The 14688-nt window shown below is 42.6% G+C and overlaps 1 protein-coding gene across 3 annotated transcripts in view; it reads left to right on the forward strand.

The window, feature by feature from the left end:
- Nucleotides 1-13324, forward strand: part of SEMA5A (semaphorin 5A) — a 565637-nt gene extending 552313 nt beyond the window's left edge. For 2 of the 3 annotated variants that reach the window (XM_061393884.1, XM_061393883.1), the window contains 2 exons: nucleotides 3828-4039; nucleotides 6591-13324. In XM_061393884.1, the coding sequence (XP_061249868.1) occupies nucleotides 3828-4039; nucleotides 6591-6710 (332 nt within the window). In that variant the 3' untranslated portion in view covers nucleotides 6711-13324. Of the gene's footprint in view, nucleotides 1-3827; nucleotides 4040-6590 lie in introns of those variants that run through there. The other variant, XR_009731836.1, reaches the window with a different exon arrangement.
- Nucleotides 13325-14688: the final 1364 nt, after the last annotated feature.

Here is a 14688-nt window from a genome sequence, read left to right on the forward strand (position 1 = left end):
ACAATTTTTCACTTACACAGAAAAAAATGTAGGCCTCTTGAAAGGTTCTGACTTTGAGAGCTATTTTTAGTTGCATGAGACCCAGAGACTATACGATCATCCTAGGGATGTCAGCTGGCCCAGCCTTCCCCAGGCACCTGCAGGAATGATTCACTTGACTAATGACAAAGTCTCTGCATATGGAGAGAGTCATACATCTTCCCCTGTTATAATATAATATGTTACTACTACAGCAGAAGTACTTTTATAAATTTTAAAGTACTGTATTGCCAAAAAAAGAAAAAGCTAACCATCATCTGAGCCTTTGGCAAGTCATAAGTTTTTGCAATAGTAACATCAAAGATCACTGATCACAGATTACCATAATAGATTATAACAGTAATAAAAAAAAAGTTTGAACTATTGCAAAAATTGCTAAAATGTGACACAGAGACACGTGGTGAGCAAATGCTGCTGGAAAAATGGTGCCAATGGACTTGCTAGACAGACAGTCCCCACCAGTCTTCCATGTGTGAAAAGCACAGAATCTGCAGCTGTGCTCTGTCTGCACCATCAGAACCCAGAGCGGCTGTGCCGTGCGTGCTCCCCTCTCACCCTCACTGGCCTTTGTTTACAAGCCGCTGCGTATTTAAGGCTCACCTCCAACCTCTTGTCTGTGTCTTGCCTGTTGTATGGGTCTTGTTCTCTGAATATGCCCACAGGAAGGGCTCCTGTGAACAGTGTTCTCCAAGTTGTGACACTGAGACAACAGATTATTCTCCTTATACTTGAGAGTCAGTTTTGCTGGATATAAAGAATAAAATACCTAGGAATAAATGTACATAAGAAGGCAAAAGATCCATACTCAGAAAACTGTAAGACACTAGTAAAAGACAAACAAATGACACGAACAGATGGAGAGATGTACCATGTTCTTAAATGGGAAAAATCAATATTGTGAAAATGACTATTGTTACCTAAAGGAAACTACAGATTCAGTGAAATCCCTATCAAATTACTAATGGCATTTTTCACAGAATTATAACCAAATTATTTTACAATTTATATGAAAACACAGAAGACCCCAACTAGCCAAAGCAAGTTTGAAAAAGAAAAACAGAGCTGGAGGAATCAGGAGCCCTGACTTCAGGCTATATTACAAAGCTACAGTAATCAGTACAGTATGGTACTGGCACAAAAACAAAACTATAGCTCAATGGATTAGGATAGAAAACCCAGAGAAAAACACCTGCTTCTACAGTGACCTAATCTGTGACAGAGGAGACAAGGATATACAATGGAAAAAAGACAGTCTCTTCAATGAGTGGTGCTGGGACAACTGGACAGCCACGCATAAAAGAATGAAGTTAGAACACTCCCTAACACCTACACAAAAACAAACTCAAAATGGATTGAAGACGTAAACGTAAGACTGGACGCTCTGAAACTATTGGAGGAAAATATAGGCAGCAGAAGTGCTTTTATCCCCACATGGCCTTGACCCTGGAGGGTCTAAATGGCTATAAAGCATTGAGAAATGACAAGTGTGGAGTCCACGCTTGCTTACCTTGAGGGTGGCTTTAGGGTTAGAGTAGAAGCTTCTAATGGTTGCTAGTAGAATGGCCCTTACATACTTAATTCTACTGTCCCAGATTCAGCCCTAAAGGCTTTAGACAAAATCAGAAAACGCCACAGATTTATTTATTCCTTTCACTTTGTTAAACCAGTGACCAAATAATCAAGAAGTGAAAAATTGAGGTGGATGTCAGGGAATGGGTGGAACTGTGGAATGTTCTAGTATCATCCTCCTGGATTATCCAGCCTCAGGTGCTGAAGGCACTGGAGGCCTCTATTAGGAATCATCAGTTTAGAATTTCAGTGGGAGTGGCAGTACATTGGTTATAGCTCACAGAGGACAGAGGAAGAGGCTGCCCTTCTACACCATCTTCATCTACCTTGGGGTGCAAATCCAGTTCCTAGGGCCCCAGAGCCCCAGAATATGGTGTCCAGGAGCAGCAAAGGGGCACAGCTTAGAGGGAGAAGCTTAGAGGGTTTAGAGATGGGTGAAGGATGCTCCACCTGTGCTCTGGATTCCAGGTGAGGCAAAGGCAGCCCTCAGAGTCCTTGGGAAGGAGCCCAGGTGATTAAAGAACAAATATGCCAGGACCTGCTGGGTACAGGGAACAGACTCACAGGTCTTCTCTCCCTGGGGACCTCCCCATGTGGCCCAGTCTTCTCGTCCAGCATCCACAGTGGTACCCAGCAGGCATCTTCAGTGGTCCCATTTGAGTGCAGAGTGGGCAGTGAGAGAGAGGAAGGGTGACACTTGGCATCTGGTGATGCATGAAGGGGACATCTGGGAGAAAAGCTAGATCCTCAGAAGCGCCCTGTGCAATGGAGACACAAGGCCAGTAACCCTCAGGCAACTGGTGAGCCATACATTGCCAAGACAGCAGAAAAGCATTGAGGTCATACTTTGCTTTACCTGAATTTCAGTAATTTCAGCTTCACGGGCACAGCTCAGATGTCATCTTTATTTCCTAAAAGGCTTAAAATTTTGATTGTCGAGTGTTTTACCAACACACAGTGAATATCTTATTTTTAATTTTGTTGTTCTTTCTCAGACATTAAGCAGGCCTTGCTATGCCACTTTGATACCACTCAAACCAATCCTATATTAGAGACATAAGGCCCTATCAGTTCATTTTTTCAATATTTTGTATTTATAACTCAAAATAACTTGAAATGTTATTAAGTAGGAAAAAAACATTGTATAAAAGAGGGTCATTTCATGACCATTAAAAGATCATATTTCTTTGATACAAATCCTTTGTTTCTTTGGAGTAAAGCATTTTACTTATAAGGTCTCCAAAATACAAAGTGAGTGAAAAAAATGGTACCTGGGTGACATTTACAACAGACACACACAGCATGTGAGTGTGCCTTGTGTCTCCAAAACATAGTACAGAAGTGGTGACAGTCGTTTCCTCTTGGAAATTAAAAAAATTAAAAAGACTTATTCTTGTCTACCCTTATGCACTTTCTAATGTTATACAATATGTGCATATTCATATTCCAAAAATGTAGTGGAAACATCAAGAATGATGCAATCAGAGCACAGTTTTAAACAATATGAAGCGATAAAGGAGAGGGGAAGTGGTCAGGCTTGCAGGTGAGTGGGGATGGGAAGCAGTGAGATGCATCCTCGCTTTGTTCCCGGGACACAGACAGGCTGTGTGCTGGGGCCCTCAGTCCCTTCAGGAGCATGGAAAACGTGCTCCCTAGGAACCCCAGGAACCACAGATCATGCCGCACTTGAGACAGAAGGACTTTCTTGTTCAAGCCTTTAAAGAGAAAAAATGTCTCTGCTAGGGTGTGTGGGGACGTCCAAAAGACTGGTTATAATCCATAAAAGCATTGACATAAACTACACTGGTCAATGCGGAGAAGTGTTTTGGTAGCAGTGACATTTTATATTATTAAAGATTTTTTTTTCATGGTCCACATAAAAAAAAAGGCTTTATTGAATTTGTTATGATACTGTTTCTGTCTTGTATCTTGTTTCTGTTTTTTTTTTTTTTTGGGGGGGGGCGGGCAACAAGACACGTAGGATCTTAGCTCCCTGACCAGGGATCAAACCCACAGCGCCCCCCTTAGAAGGCAGAGTCTTAACTGCAAACCACCGGGGATGTCCCTGGGACACTTCAAAGGAGGGTCTGATGATTTCCTGGTTTTGGAAGGAATGTGGTGCTTTCCCCTTGCATCCTTCTCTTTTCCTCTGAGCCCACTGTGCTGGGGAGGAGTGTGTCCCTTTCCCGGTGGCCTCACTGTGGCTCTTGTCTCCCCAGAGTTCAACTTGTTCCACATGATTGCCGTGGGGCTCAGCAGCTCCATCCTAGGCTGCCTTCTCACGCTGCTCGTCTACACCTACTGCCAGCGGTACCAGCAACAATCCCACGACGCCACCGTGATCCACCCTGTCGCACCCGCCCCTCTCAACACCAGCATAACCAACCACATTAACAAACTGGACAAGTACGACTCGGTGGAGGCCATCAAGGTAAGGATCAGCAGCCACTGCTGTGGCCAGGTATGCCAAGGAGGCAGGTGTTATCCTGGGGGCTGTCGGCAAAACTCAGTGGTGGTGATTCAGGTCATGGGGTGAGGGGCAAGGTGAATGACGTCTCTTATTTTTTCCGTTAATTTTTATTTGGCATATTGAAAGAGAGTTGATTAGCAGTGTTGTGTTAATTTCAGGTGCACAGCAAAGTGATTCTGTTACATGTACATTTGGTTTCTGATTCTTTCCCATTATAGGTTGTTACAAGATATTGACTATGTTCCCCTGTGCTGCTTCCATGGTGGCTCAGACGGTAAAATCGTCTGTCTGCAGTGCTGGAGACCCGGGTTCAGTCCCTGGGTCGGGAAGATCCCCTGGAGAAGGAAATGGCAACCCACTCCAGTACTCTTGCCTGGAAAATTCCATGGACTGAGGAACCTCACAGGCTACAGTCCGTGGGGTCTCAAAGAGTCTGACTTTGCTTTCACTTTTCACTTTGCTTTCACAAGATATTGAATATATTTCCCTGTGCTGCACAGTAAATCCTTGCTGTTTAGTTTGTGTATGATGATATATATCTATTAATCCCATACTCCTAATTTATCCCATGCCCACCTTTCCCATTTGGAAACCATAAGTTTATTTTCTATGTTTCTGCTTTGTAAATAAGTTCATTTGTATTATTTTTTAGAGTCCACATATAATTGATATCATACGATATTTGTCTTTGTCCGGCGTACTTCACTTAGTATGATCCTGTCTAGGTCTCTCCATGTTGCTGCAAATGCCATCATTTCATTAAGCTACCTGAATTTTGACATTCCTGTGAAGTTCATGGTTCCCCTTAATAGTCCTTAGGGAGTATGTTGATGCCCTGTCTCTCTGCTGTGATGGTTTCATTCAAAATCCAGTTTCTTTCCCACATGGAAAACGGAGTTTCTTCAGCCCTCACAGCTTCAGCTAGTTGGAGGCTCTTATGTCCCAGGATCTGCAGGGGCCTCTCTCATTCCTCTCATCACCATGGGGCCCCCACATGCATAGAGACAGAGCTGGATCCAGCAGCCATCAGCACGTTATATTGATCCATGATAGAGCCAGGAAATGAAGCCCCAAGAATTAATAACACACCCCACACACCTTCTCAGAACCAAGCCCCCAGAGGAGGAGGAACATGTGTTCCCAGGAGCAAGAATCTTCAAGGAGAAACCTCCAGTAGCCAAGAAGGGAGCCCTTCTCCGTGTGATCCCAACCCATCAGCTCACCTGTGATCAGTTGCTTCAAGTATCTGAAGATCATTTAGCTGGTCTCCTCTTCTCACTGAAGATCCAGGAGCCACTTAATCTGAAATCTTGCTGCTCTGAAGGCAAAGTACCGCTGTCCAGGCTCTAATGAGTCTTTCTAGAACTTTCTTATGACTCCTTGGCCAGATAAATCCTGGATGTTTGGGCTCTGCCACCTACCTAACATCTTTTATTTTGAGCCTCTCATAATTTACCCTCTGCTTGGGATAGTTCAACAAAAGTACGGGTATGTAAAGTGAAGTGAAAATTGCTCAGTCGTGTCTGGCTGTTTGCAACTCCATGGACTGTAGCCAGCCAGGCCCCTCTGTCCATGGGATTCTTCAGGCAAGAATACTGGAGTGGTAAGCCATTCCCTTCTTCAGGGGATCTTCTGACCCAGGGATTGAACCTGGGTCTCCTGCATTGCAGGCAGATTCTTTATCATCTCAACCACCAGGGAGGCCCCAGAGTATGGGTAACTATTCTCTTAGTGAGAAGGAGCTTTTGTGTCAGAAATGGCTGCAGTAGAAACCACCACCACCACAGTCACCTTCCCACAAGTGTAGAAAATGAGAAATTAAGAATCTCAGGCATTTATGTAAATGTGTTCCTTCAAAATCTTTTATCAATGTACCATGACAATCCAAAAGCTGCTTATACAGCTACTCAGTTACAAGTGGTAATACTCAAAGTGCTCGTGAATTTGAAATCACTAGAGTCTTAGGTTTCCTGGAGGTTTCAATTTAGGTGTTCTAACTCTTGGAAATTTTCAGACTAAAGTTCAAAAGTAGACTTTCTGAGTAAAGCTCAAAAATAATCTGGACTGAAAAATCTACCGACCTCATCCTAGTTATGAGGCAAGTCCTCAACGAGGAAAATGATGTGCAGAAGCGTGTAAGTGAGAAAAGACATTTGAAAACAATGAAGGCTTAGGGGAGAGCTCACATACACACACAGCAGATTTTTGAACAACACTGCCCTTCTTGGGTCCACTTATTTGCAGATTTTTTTCAGTATTACTACCGTACTCCACGATAGGAAGTTGGTTGAATCCAGGTGCAGCACTGTGGGTCCGGGCAGACCTCAGACGTGGAAGAACCACACGTATGGAGGGTGGATATAACTTATATTCAGATTTTCAGCTTCGAGGAGGGTCGGTGCCCCGAACACCTATGTTGTTCCAGGGTCAACTATAATCATCTCCTGTTATATTCTCTTTCTGAAATACTGCTTACTGAGTACTCGTAAATCTTCTATCTTATATTTTACAGGCGTTTAACAAAAACAACTTGATCCTAGAGGAAAGAAACAAATACTTCAACCCACATCTCACCGGGAAGACCTATTCTAACGCCTACTTTACAGATCTCAATAACTATGATGAGTACTAAGAGCTCTTCTATTTTTGGCTTCATGTAATTCCCCCAGTTCCTTAAGGCCTGTGCTCCGTGACTGCCCATGTCTCCAAGCCTTCAGAGATGGAGTCTGGATACATCTCAAGTGCATTTCAAGCCACTAGTGTCCCATTGCTGCCGAAGAGAAACGTTCTCAAAAGCAACAAAAATCTAAACATGACTGTGAAAATCTGGTCTACAATTCTTGATGATTGTCTTTAATGAGCCATGGTGTGCAGTTTTATTTTGTTTTTATTATGTTCAGTCCACTTTTCGAATAAGTTGGTTGCTTTTTTTGAGCTTTTTCATAACTGTACCACCCACATTGGAAGCAGTCTTTAGAAATATGAACAATCTTCTTGACTCTGAGCATAAATCTTAATGGTGATTTAATTCAAGAAAGCAGGCACTTTATATGAGAGCCTCCCCACCTCCACATGCTTTATAGTATTGATAAAATGGAGAATATGAATGTGGCCATGCAAGGACTCACCATTGTGGTGATCTCCATCTTCTCATTCTGGATGGTCCTGTGTGTGTTTGGCTTGGAACGTTCTCTCCTGAGGACGCCCGGGGATTCAGCCTGGCTGGCATCTGTGGAGGTGCGGGTACGCGATGTGAGGTCTCCACCCTCAGCCTTGCTGCCATTGCTGTGGTGTTCCCAGGGGAAGTGAGTGTAAAGAACAGAGGGACAGACGGGATGAAGGGTGAATGTGTTCTGCAGCTTGCCGGGAAGCTCACCTTATTCTGCCTTGTGGATTTCATGGCAGTTCAGGGAGCTCTTTGCCACGCGGTCAAGGGAGCCTGCCTGTCTGGGCCGTAGTAACATTCTAAAGAACCACTCTGTAAAATAACCACTTGTTTAGCATTTGTATAATAGATTGTGCACCTGCCCTCTCTCTGCAAAGAAAAATTTTGAGCATTCATGATGCCAATTGAAGAAAGTATTGAAAGAACTGAAATATAATTGAAAACAACTTTTTTTTTTTCATGCTACAGAAGGCATTGGATGAACTGACACTTAATGAAAAGCAACTTTCTATTTTCCATCTCCCTGATAGAACTAACGTATGGACACCAGCCCCTACTAAGAGCATTAACGATGTGTAAAGCTGGCTTTCTGCAGCGTGTTGCTGTGCATACTGAAGTGCTCCCCAAGTTCCAAGCTGTCATTTGCTGCCTCCAGGTCAGGTCAGGAGGTGGTATTTAGCTTGGGTGCCTTTTGTTTTTTTATCTCAGTGCTGCCTTCCCACCCACCTACTCCCATCTCTCCCTGCATGGGGCAACAACATTTCAGAAGAAGTACCCTGAGAAATCAGGGTATCTGGAAGTTAAGGCTTTCATTGATCCCTGTGGTTCTGAGCTTCAATCATTCATAAGCATTTCAGAGTTATGATACTGTTCAGTGTGGTCCCCAGAAGGAAAAAAAAGGATAAATTACTCACAAAAGAAAGATACATAATATATGGCAGTTGGTTGAATAATTTTTGAAAGTAACAAGAAGATTGAAACTATCCATTGGATGCCTCTGGGTGTCATGATAAAGGCCTGGATGGACATTAAAACATACTCTTATTGATCAATGAACCTTCAGATCTGTGAAAATCTACAGTATGGGCATCGAGGGACACATGTATGTTTTAGCATACATGTATTCACCCTTTCCTATCTAAAGAAATTCGAAATTTTTATGCTTCGTAATGAATGTTGTTGAGTTCAAAACATTCTCATGTACCCAAATTTTCTGAAATGGCTCTACTAAAATAAAATCTAAATTGCAGCTGGGCTCTGGGAGGTCTGATAGATTTCAAGTGAATGATGTTCTGGGTCTTCCCAGTGGGGAGTTCATGCTGTGTCTCCCATATTCCCTTGAATGCTGTGTGAGATTGCTGTGTCTGAAGTCCACACTTGGTTTTCTAATTGTCCTTGGGTTGTGTTTTCCTTGGTTGCTTCACCCTGTCTCATCACTGTTCTGGAAGACAGATGTCCGCATCGTGAAGCACATTTAACAGTTTTATGAATTCCAACCCCCACAATGTTTTCTAAGCTTAAAAGATCATTCTCTTTCCCCTAGGATGGACGATACTGACATTTCAAATAAAAAAAGCATCACTGGACTTGATGGGAAATGTTCTCTAAATGACTTCAAAGTTGGTCATTAATTAGTCTCACACACTAAGGAAAGCACCCTCCCCCGCAACAGGCTTTTCATGTTGTTGATCGCATAAAGCTTTATGATGATCACCGCAAAGAAATTCATTCGTTTTTGTTCTCTGGCATTCTATTCAAAACAAAAATGTTCTGCTCTCTCTCTCCTCTCTCTCTCCCCTTCCCTCCCATCCCTTCCTCCCTCCATCCCTCCCTCTTAATAGAATATGGATTGGTTTTGAAATAGTTTTAGCTATAATCTAAGAATTTTAACCAGCCATGGAATAACTTTTGTTTTCCCGTTACCATAGGGCTACTGCTCACGTGTCTGCCTCCCCTCTGTACCCTTCATTAAGCCCCCACGTGGTGGCTTTCATGGTAAAGCCTCTCACTTCTGCTGGAGACTTCCAACAGCAGCTCTTTGTAAGGGGGATGGTAGAGATTCCTGCCAACACCTGTCACATTTTAAATTTCTGTGTAACTTCTTCATTATCCAACCTCCTTCCTTTCTTTTTCTATCTTTTTCTTTCTTTCATTCTTCCTTTCCTTTTGTCTTTTTTTTTTTTTCTGAAACAGGCAGCACAAATAAAAACTAATAACAGTTTAATTTCTAGGGTTGCTTCTAGATATAGTTGAAGTTTGGCTGGTTCTCATTAGGAAACGGGCTTCAGTCTCACACTGAAATTCTTTGGAATCTGATTCCCAGTGTTGGGTGCTTTGTCTAGATTAGACTAGTCACTGGCTAACACCAACCCGCACTGCCCCAGGCTCCCTGCTCACAGCATAGCAGGTGGCCTCTCAGAGTAGCTCTGCAGATAATGGCTCTGATCACACTGAGGGATTTGTCTCCCTGGACGACCTCAACTCTGGATTCTGGAGACGCAGACTCAGGCTGTGCTGCATGAAGACCCAGGTTCCCTGGACTCGGGCTTTTTCTTCCCCGATTGCCTGACTTGCTCTAGGCCTGCTTCTGTGCTGGTGCCCCTGGGACTTACCGGGGGATCTGAACCTTCCTGCTCTTTCAGGGACGTGTCACTAAGCCTGTCGATTCCGACTAGAATTGGCAGTAATCCTGGGGAAAAAGATGGCTCCCTGTGTGTGTGGAGGGTGGACAGAGAGCCTAAAGGAACTGAGAGGGGTAAGTGGTGAGCAGATGTGAGGGCTCCTATGTGGAGAAGGCTCTGTGCCCAGGGATGGTCAGCCCACGGGGTCAGCGAGAGCCAGGGGTCTGGCCCCTTGACTCATGAGTGATGTCAAAGAGAAAGGAAGTGAATTTGGGAGAAAGTGGTCTTGTGAAGAAGGGACTCTGGTCCCTCGCAGCCCAGGGCTATGGATGATCCCAGGTGGAGACTGTGATCATCTCACACAGTCCTGTGTGTGATCCCTGCATCTTCCGGGATCAACTGCCCAGAGTGCAGGTGAAGGTGCCTCTGTTTCCTCATTTATCTGCAAAGGGTGAATTCATGGGCATCAAAGCCTGTGTGGTCAGAGTTCGCACAGGAATCCTTCAGAATTTAGAGAGTTAGTGAGTCAGATGCCTTCAGAGTTACGGACAAATTTTCAGCCCAGGGGCTTCCTGAAAGGATGTGTTAGTGTAACTGCAAATCAAAGGAGATTTTTTTTTTTTTTAGTGTACAAAGTCTGCGCTCAGTTAGTCATTTTGTGTAAACACTCCCTTAATGCACATTGGAGGTGCAGCCGTGATGGTGTTTGCATTTACAAATATCCTGATGTTCCTTTTTGACATTTATGAATATTTCTCCAGCACTGTCAAACCACTTTCAGCATTGACTTTGCCCCAAGGTCATCAACTTTCTTTAGCCCTAGGATGTCTTTTATATTTCAGTGGAATTTTCTTGTGTGTGGCATTTCGTGATAACTACACCGAATTCAGTCTTTCTATTTTCACAAGGTGACTCTGGGGCATCTATCCAGAGGCAACAAGTATCAGGGGTGAATGCCGTGCACAGAGTCTGCCTCTAGGCATATGTTCTCCACGTGGCAGGGCTGCACATAAATCCCACAACTCCAATAATCATTGTCTGTGAAGGCAGGGAATTCAACAGAAACAAACAAACACACTTAAATCTATTCATATTCAAACTGTTTTCCTGCTCTTATTTTTAAGCCGATACAAAATGGAGTTCACAGATCTCATTGGCTATGCCCAGCATATTCATTTCGTCTACTGTCTCTTATTTCATGGTAATTTATGTTGACATGGTGATTCGTGTTGACAAGGCTTTACCAAGATTGAATACTTCTGATTACCTACCTTTTTAACTATTGTCAGACCCTAGAAAGCTTCTCTGATCAATGAGTGTGAAGTGGGACAACACAGTAACATTCATTTTGGCCTGAGAAATGTACAAAAGGGAATGCCAAATATTTCACAGCAAATTGCCATCTAAGATAAAATATACGGAGACCAGTGGCCATAGTGGAATTTATTTGTTATTCTTTCCTATTGTCATTAATAATAATTGATTTAAATATATCGTAACTCTACAAATACAGAACCAATGCATTCTATTTTGATAACCTGATAAAACACAAAATAATGTATTGCTTTCATCCTTGCTTGTTTTTTCTTTTGAAATTGAAAAGTAATGAGCAAGATATAAAGTTGGACTATTGGCAGAGATTTTTATCAAAATGACTATTCCATTCTCTTTTTTATGGATTTATGTTAAAGATGCATTATAGATATTTTTGGAGCAGATGGATCAAAGTGGGAGTTTTGTAATGGTCATATATTGCATCATCAAAAATTTAGTACATGTTTCAGAAACATTAGGAATGGAGACCTTTTCTCTTTTGAAAATATGGGTTCACGTTGCAAAATGTCTAACAGCATTATCAAAACCAAAATCAGAGCCTGACATGAATGTACTATTCCCAATGAAAGTTGTCTCATGTAGTATTTTTAAAAGATTGTATTAGTCCTGCCGAAGAAAAACAAAGCGTTCAAGCTTCTTACCCACTGTATGTGTGTGTGTGTGCACTTGGTTGATCATTTATGTGTGACCTTCCATGACCCTGTGGACTATATAGCCCACCAGAATCCTCTGTCCTTGGAATTTCCTAGGCAAGAATATTGGAGTGGGTTGCCATTTCCTTCTCCAGCGGATTTTCCTTCCTATATCTCTTGTGTCTCATCTCCTGCATTACCAGGCAGATTCTTTACCGCCACACCACCTGGGAAGCCCCTTATTACCCATTACCCAAAACCATTTCTCATTCCACCAAACTTGCTTCACGTTGTTGACATGACAACAGTAGCTAGTCAAAGGTATTGTAACACCTGAAAGGAGAAAAATTGAAATGGAAAATCACTGTATAGCATTTCTTAAACAAACATGTTGGATGGGCAACAAAATTCATTCCACCTCTTCCATATCAGTCAGAAATCTTAGGCCAGCCATTCAAAGATGATCCTGTTCTTTCTCAGCTTTTTGGCAACTTAATGCCAAAAATGGCCCAAATGTTAGATGTTTAAAATGGTCCCCACATTAGATAAATACAAGCTGGAAAGCAAAATCTGGATTCCAGAAGACCCAAACTATCATCACTAAGAAAGAGCCTTGTTAGTAAGTGCAGGTAGCTTAATTTCCTGTAAAAAGTCGCCAGTGCCTTGTTTCAGATGATGATTTATCATTTTATCTGGATATTTGTTCAAAGCAGAAGACTGATTGGCTGTACTCTAATGAAAATCACTCATATGCCTCTTTGATCTCAGGAAAAGAACAAGAAGCACAGCATCGTCAGGTGTGAATTCTGCCCCCACTGGGGCTGTGGTGCCGGAGTGGGGTGGCATGATGTATTCAGAATTTAGGTGAGCCCAGCCTTCCAGAAACTGTCATCACTTTAATTTTACATCTTTCAAAAATACTTGAGAGTTTGTTCTGTAGAAGGAATGTCAATGGGATGCCTGTAGAAGTTAAAGGATCTTGTTACTGGCCCTCTTCAGTCAAGTCTCTATAGCTACAGGAAAATCAGATGGAAGCTGGTGATGCTTGGCAGATCTGGTGAGTGGAGTGACAACCACATAGAATACTGCCCACTGTTTGTTTGAAGTCAGTGTCAAAACTGCTTCGTAAGTTCACAAAGTTTTCTTCCTTAATTTGAATCAGGTGTTTTCTCTGTTAAATTTGATTCATTCTCTCCCCTCAACCCATACTGTGACTGTTGGCCAAAATCAAACTTGAATTTCTGCACTTTGAAAGAAAGCACAGTAGGAACCTTCAACACAAGCCCCTACATACACCACCAAAATTCTACACTGTTTGCAAAGAAAGTGCACAAAATTGGTCCAATGTAAGATTCTTCAAAAGTATGTAATTAAAATTGTGTGTTATGCCATTCACAACTTTTGAATATGTTATGAAATGTTAAATGCCTCATTCCTTGTTAATTTGCTGTTGCTGTTTTTGTGATACAAAATAAACTTATTTGGGATTGTTTTTTCTTTTTTTTATTGAAATTTCTTGGAAGTCATGTTGAGCCTTTGGTAAACTTACAGAAAGTTACTGATCTTGAAATTCATGTGTAAGAGACAATATATATTTATCATAATGGACCCTTTTTAGAATGAGGTAGCACTGTCTGCCCTTCACTGGAGTGAGAAAAATGGAACTTCAGTTGTCTTGTTGGAATACTTGTGGATTTCTGGACATTCCCCTCATGACTGTTGGGTGTATATACTACACTGCTTTTCATTCCTTACATTATACTTTCAAGGTTTCATTGGAAACCTGGTTGCTAGAAATGTGCAATCCAGATTTCCAGTGATCTTCACTTTCATCTTTTCTGTTCATCAGTTCACTGGTTTTGAAAAGAGTCCAGCATGACTGAAGTGACTCAGCACGCACACAATTTTAGAAAAAGGAAATGGCAACCCACCCCAGTATTCTCACCTGGAGAATCCCATGGGCATAGGAACCTGGTGGGCTACCATGCATTGGGTTGCAAAGAGTAGAACAAGACTGAAGCAACTTAACACACGCACCCGATTCACTGTTCTTAACTGCTTGCTGGAGAGCTGTTCAGGTCTAAATCTAAGAAAGTTGTCCAAGACACCAGATAATGCTGTTTTCAAAGTCAGTTTAAAATACCGGCTGTGCAGCGCAGGTAGGGAGCCCATTGCCCACTGTCCTGGATTAGTGATGGATGTTCAGGGGCAAAGAGCACAGGGGTCATGCAGCCAGTCAGCAGACACCAACTCCTGCCAGCTCCCAGCCTCAACACTGAGGAAAACAAGCATGTCTACAAGGTAAAATGAGTTGGTACCCCAGAAGTGCAAGTGTCCTGCTCGCTCACTGCTCTTGGCGGATTGCCAAGTGCTAGAACCCAAACCTTTGCATCTTTTATAAACAACTCATGAAGGATGATCCCGGGTCCTGCCAACATTCCCCCAATTTTCCTTCCACAGCAGACCCCTCCTCATCTCTATCTGCCAACATTTGTGGGAAAAAATAAGAGAATCCTGATATGTACAGTAAAAGTTGTATTATATTTTTTGTACTTAGGTTTTTATGTAAACAGTTTGTCTCATTCCATTGTAAGTTAGCCTTGAAATAAACCCTACTGTTTAGGAAACAATTTAGTGGCATTTTTCTTTGTGGAGCCTCAGTGGCCCCTTTGTCTCCAGATGTGCTGAGGTGTGATCACCACTTAAAGGAAAGTGTTTCACTGGAGGGAGACTGCAGACAACTTCCGGGGGAAACGCCACAACACGTTCCTGAGTGTGTTGCCATGGCCTCTTGTGTGGAGGCCAAGACAGGACTAACCAGTCTCCTGATGATTCTGTGATGTGGTAAACAACTTT

This window comes from Bos javanicus, chromosome 20 (genome assembly GCF_032452875.1).
Source record: "Bos javanicus breed banteng chromosome 20, ARS-OSU_banteng_1.0, whole genome shotgun sequence".
Lineage (NCBI taxonomy): Eukaryota > Metazoa > Chordata > Mammalia > Artiodactyla > Bovidae > Bos > Bos javanicus.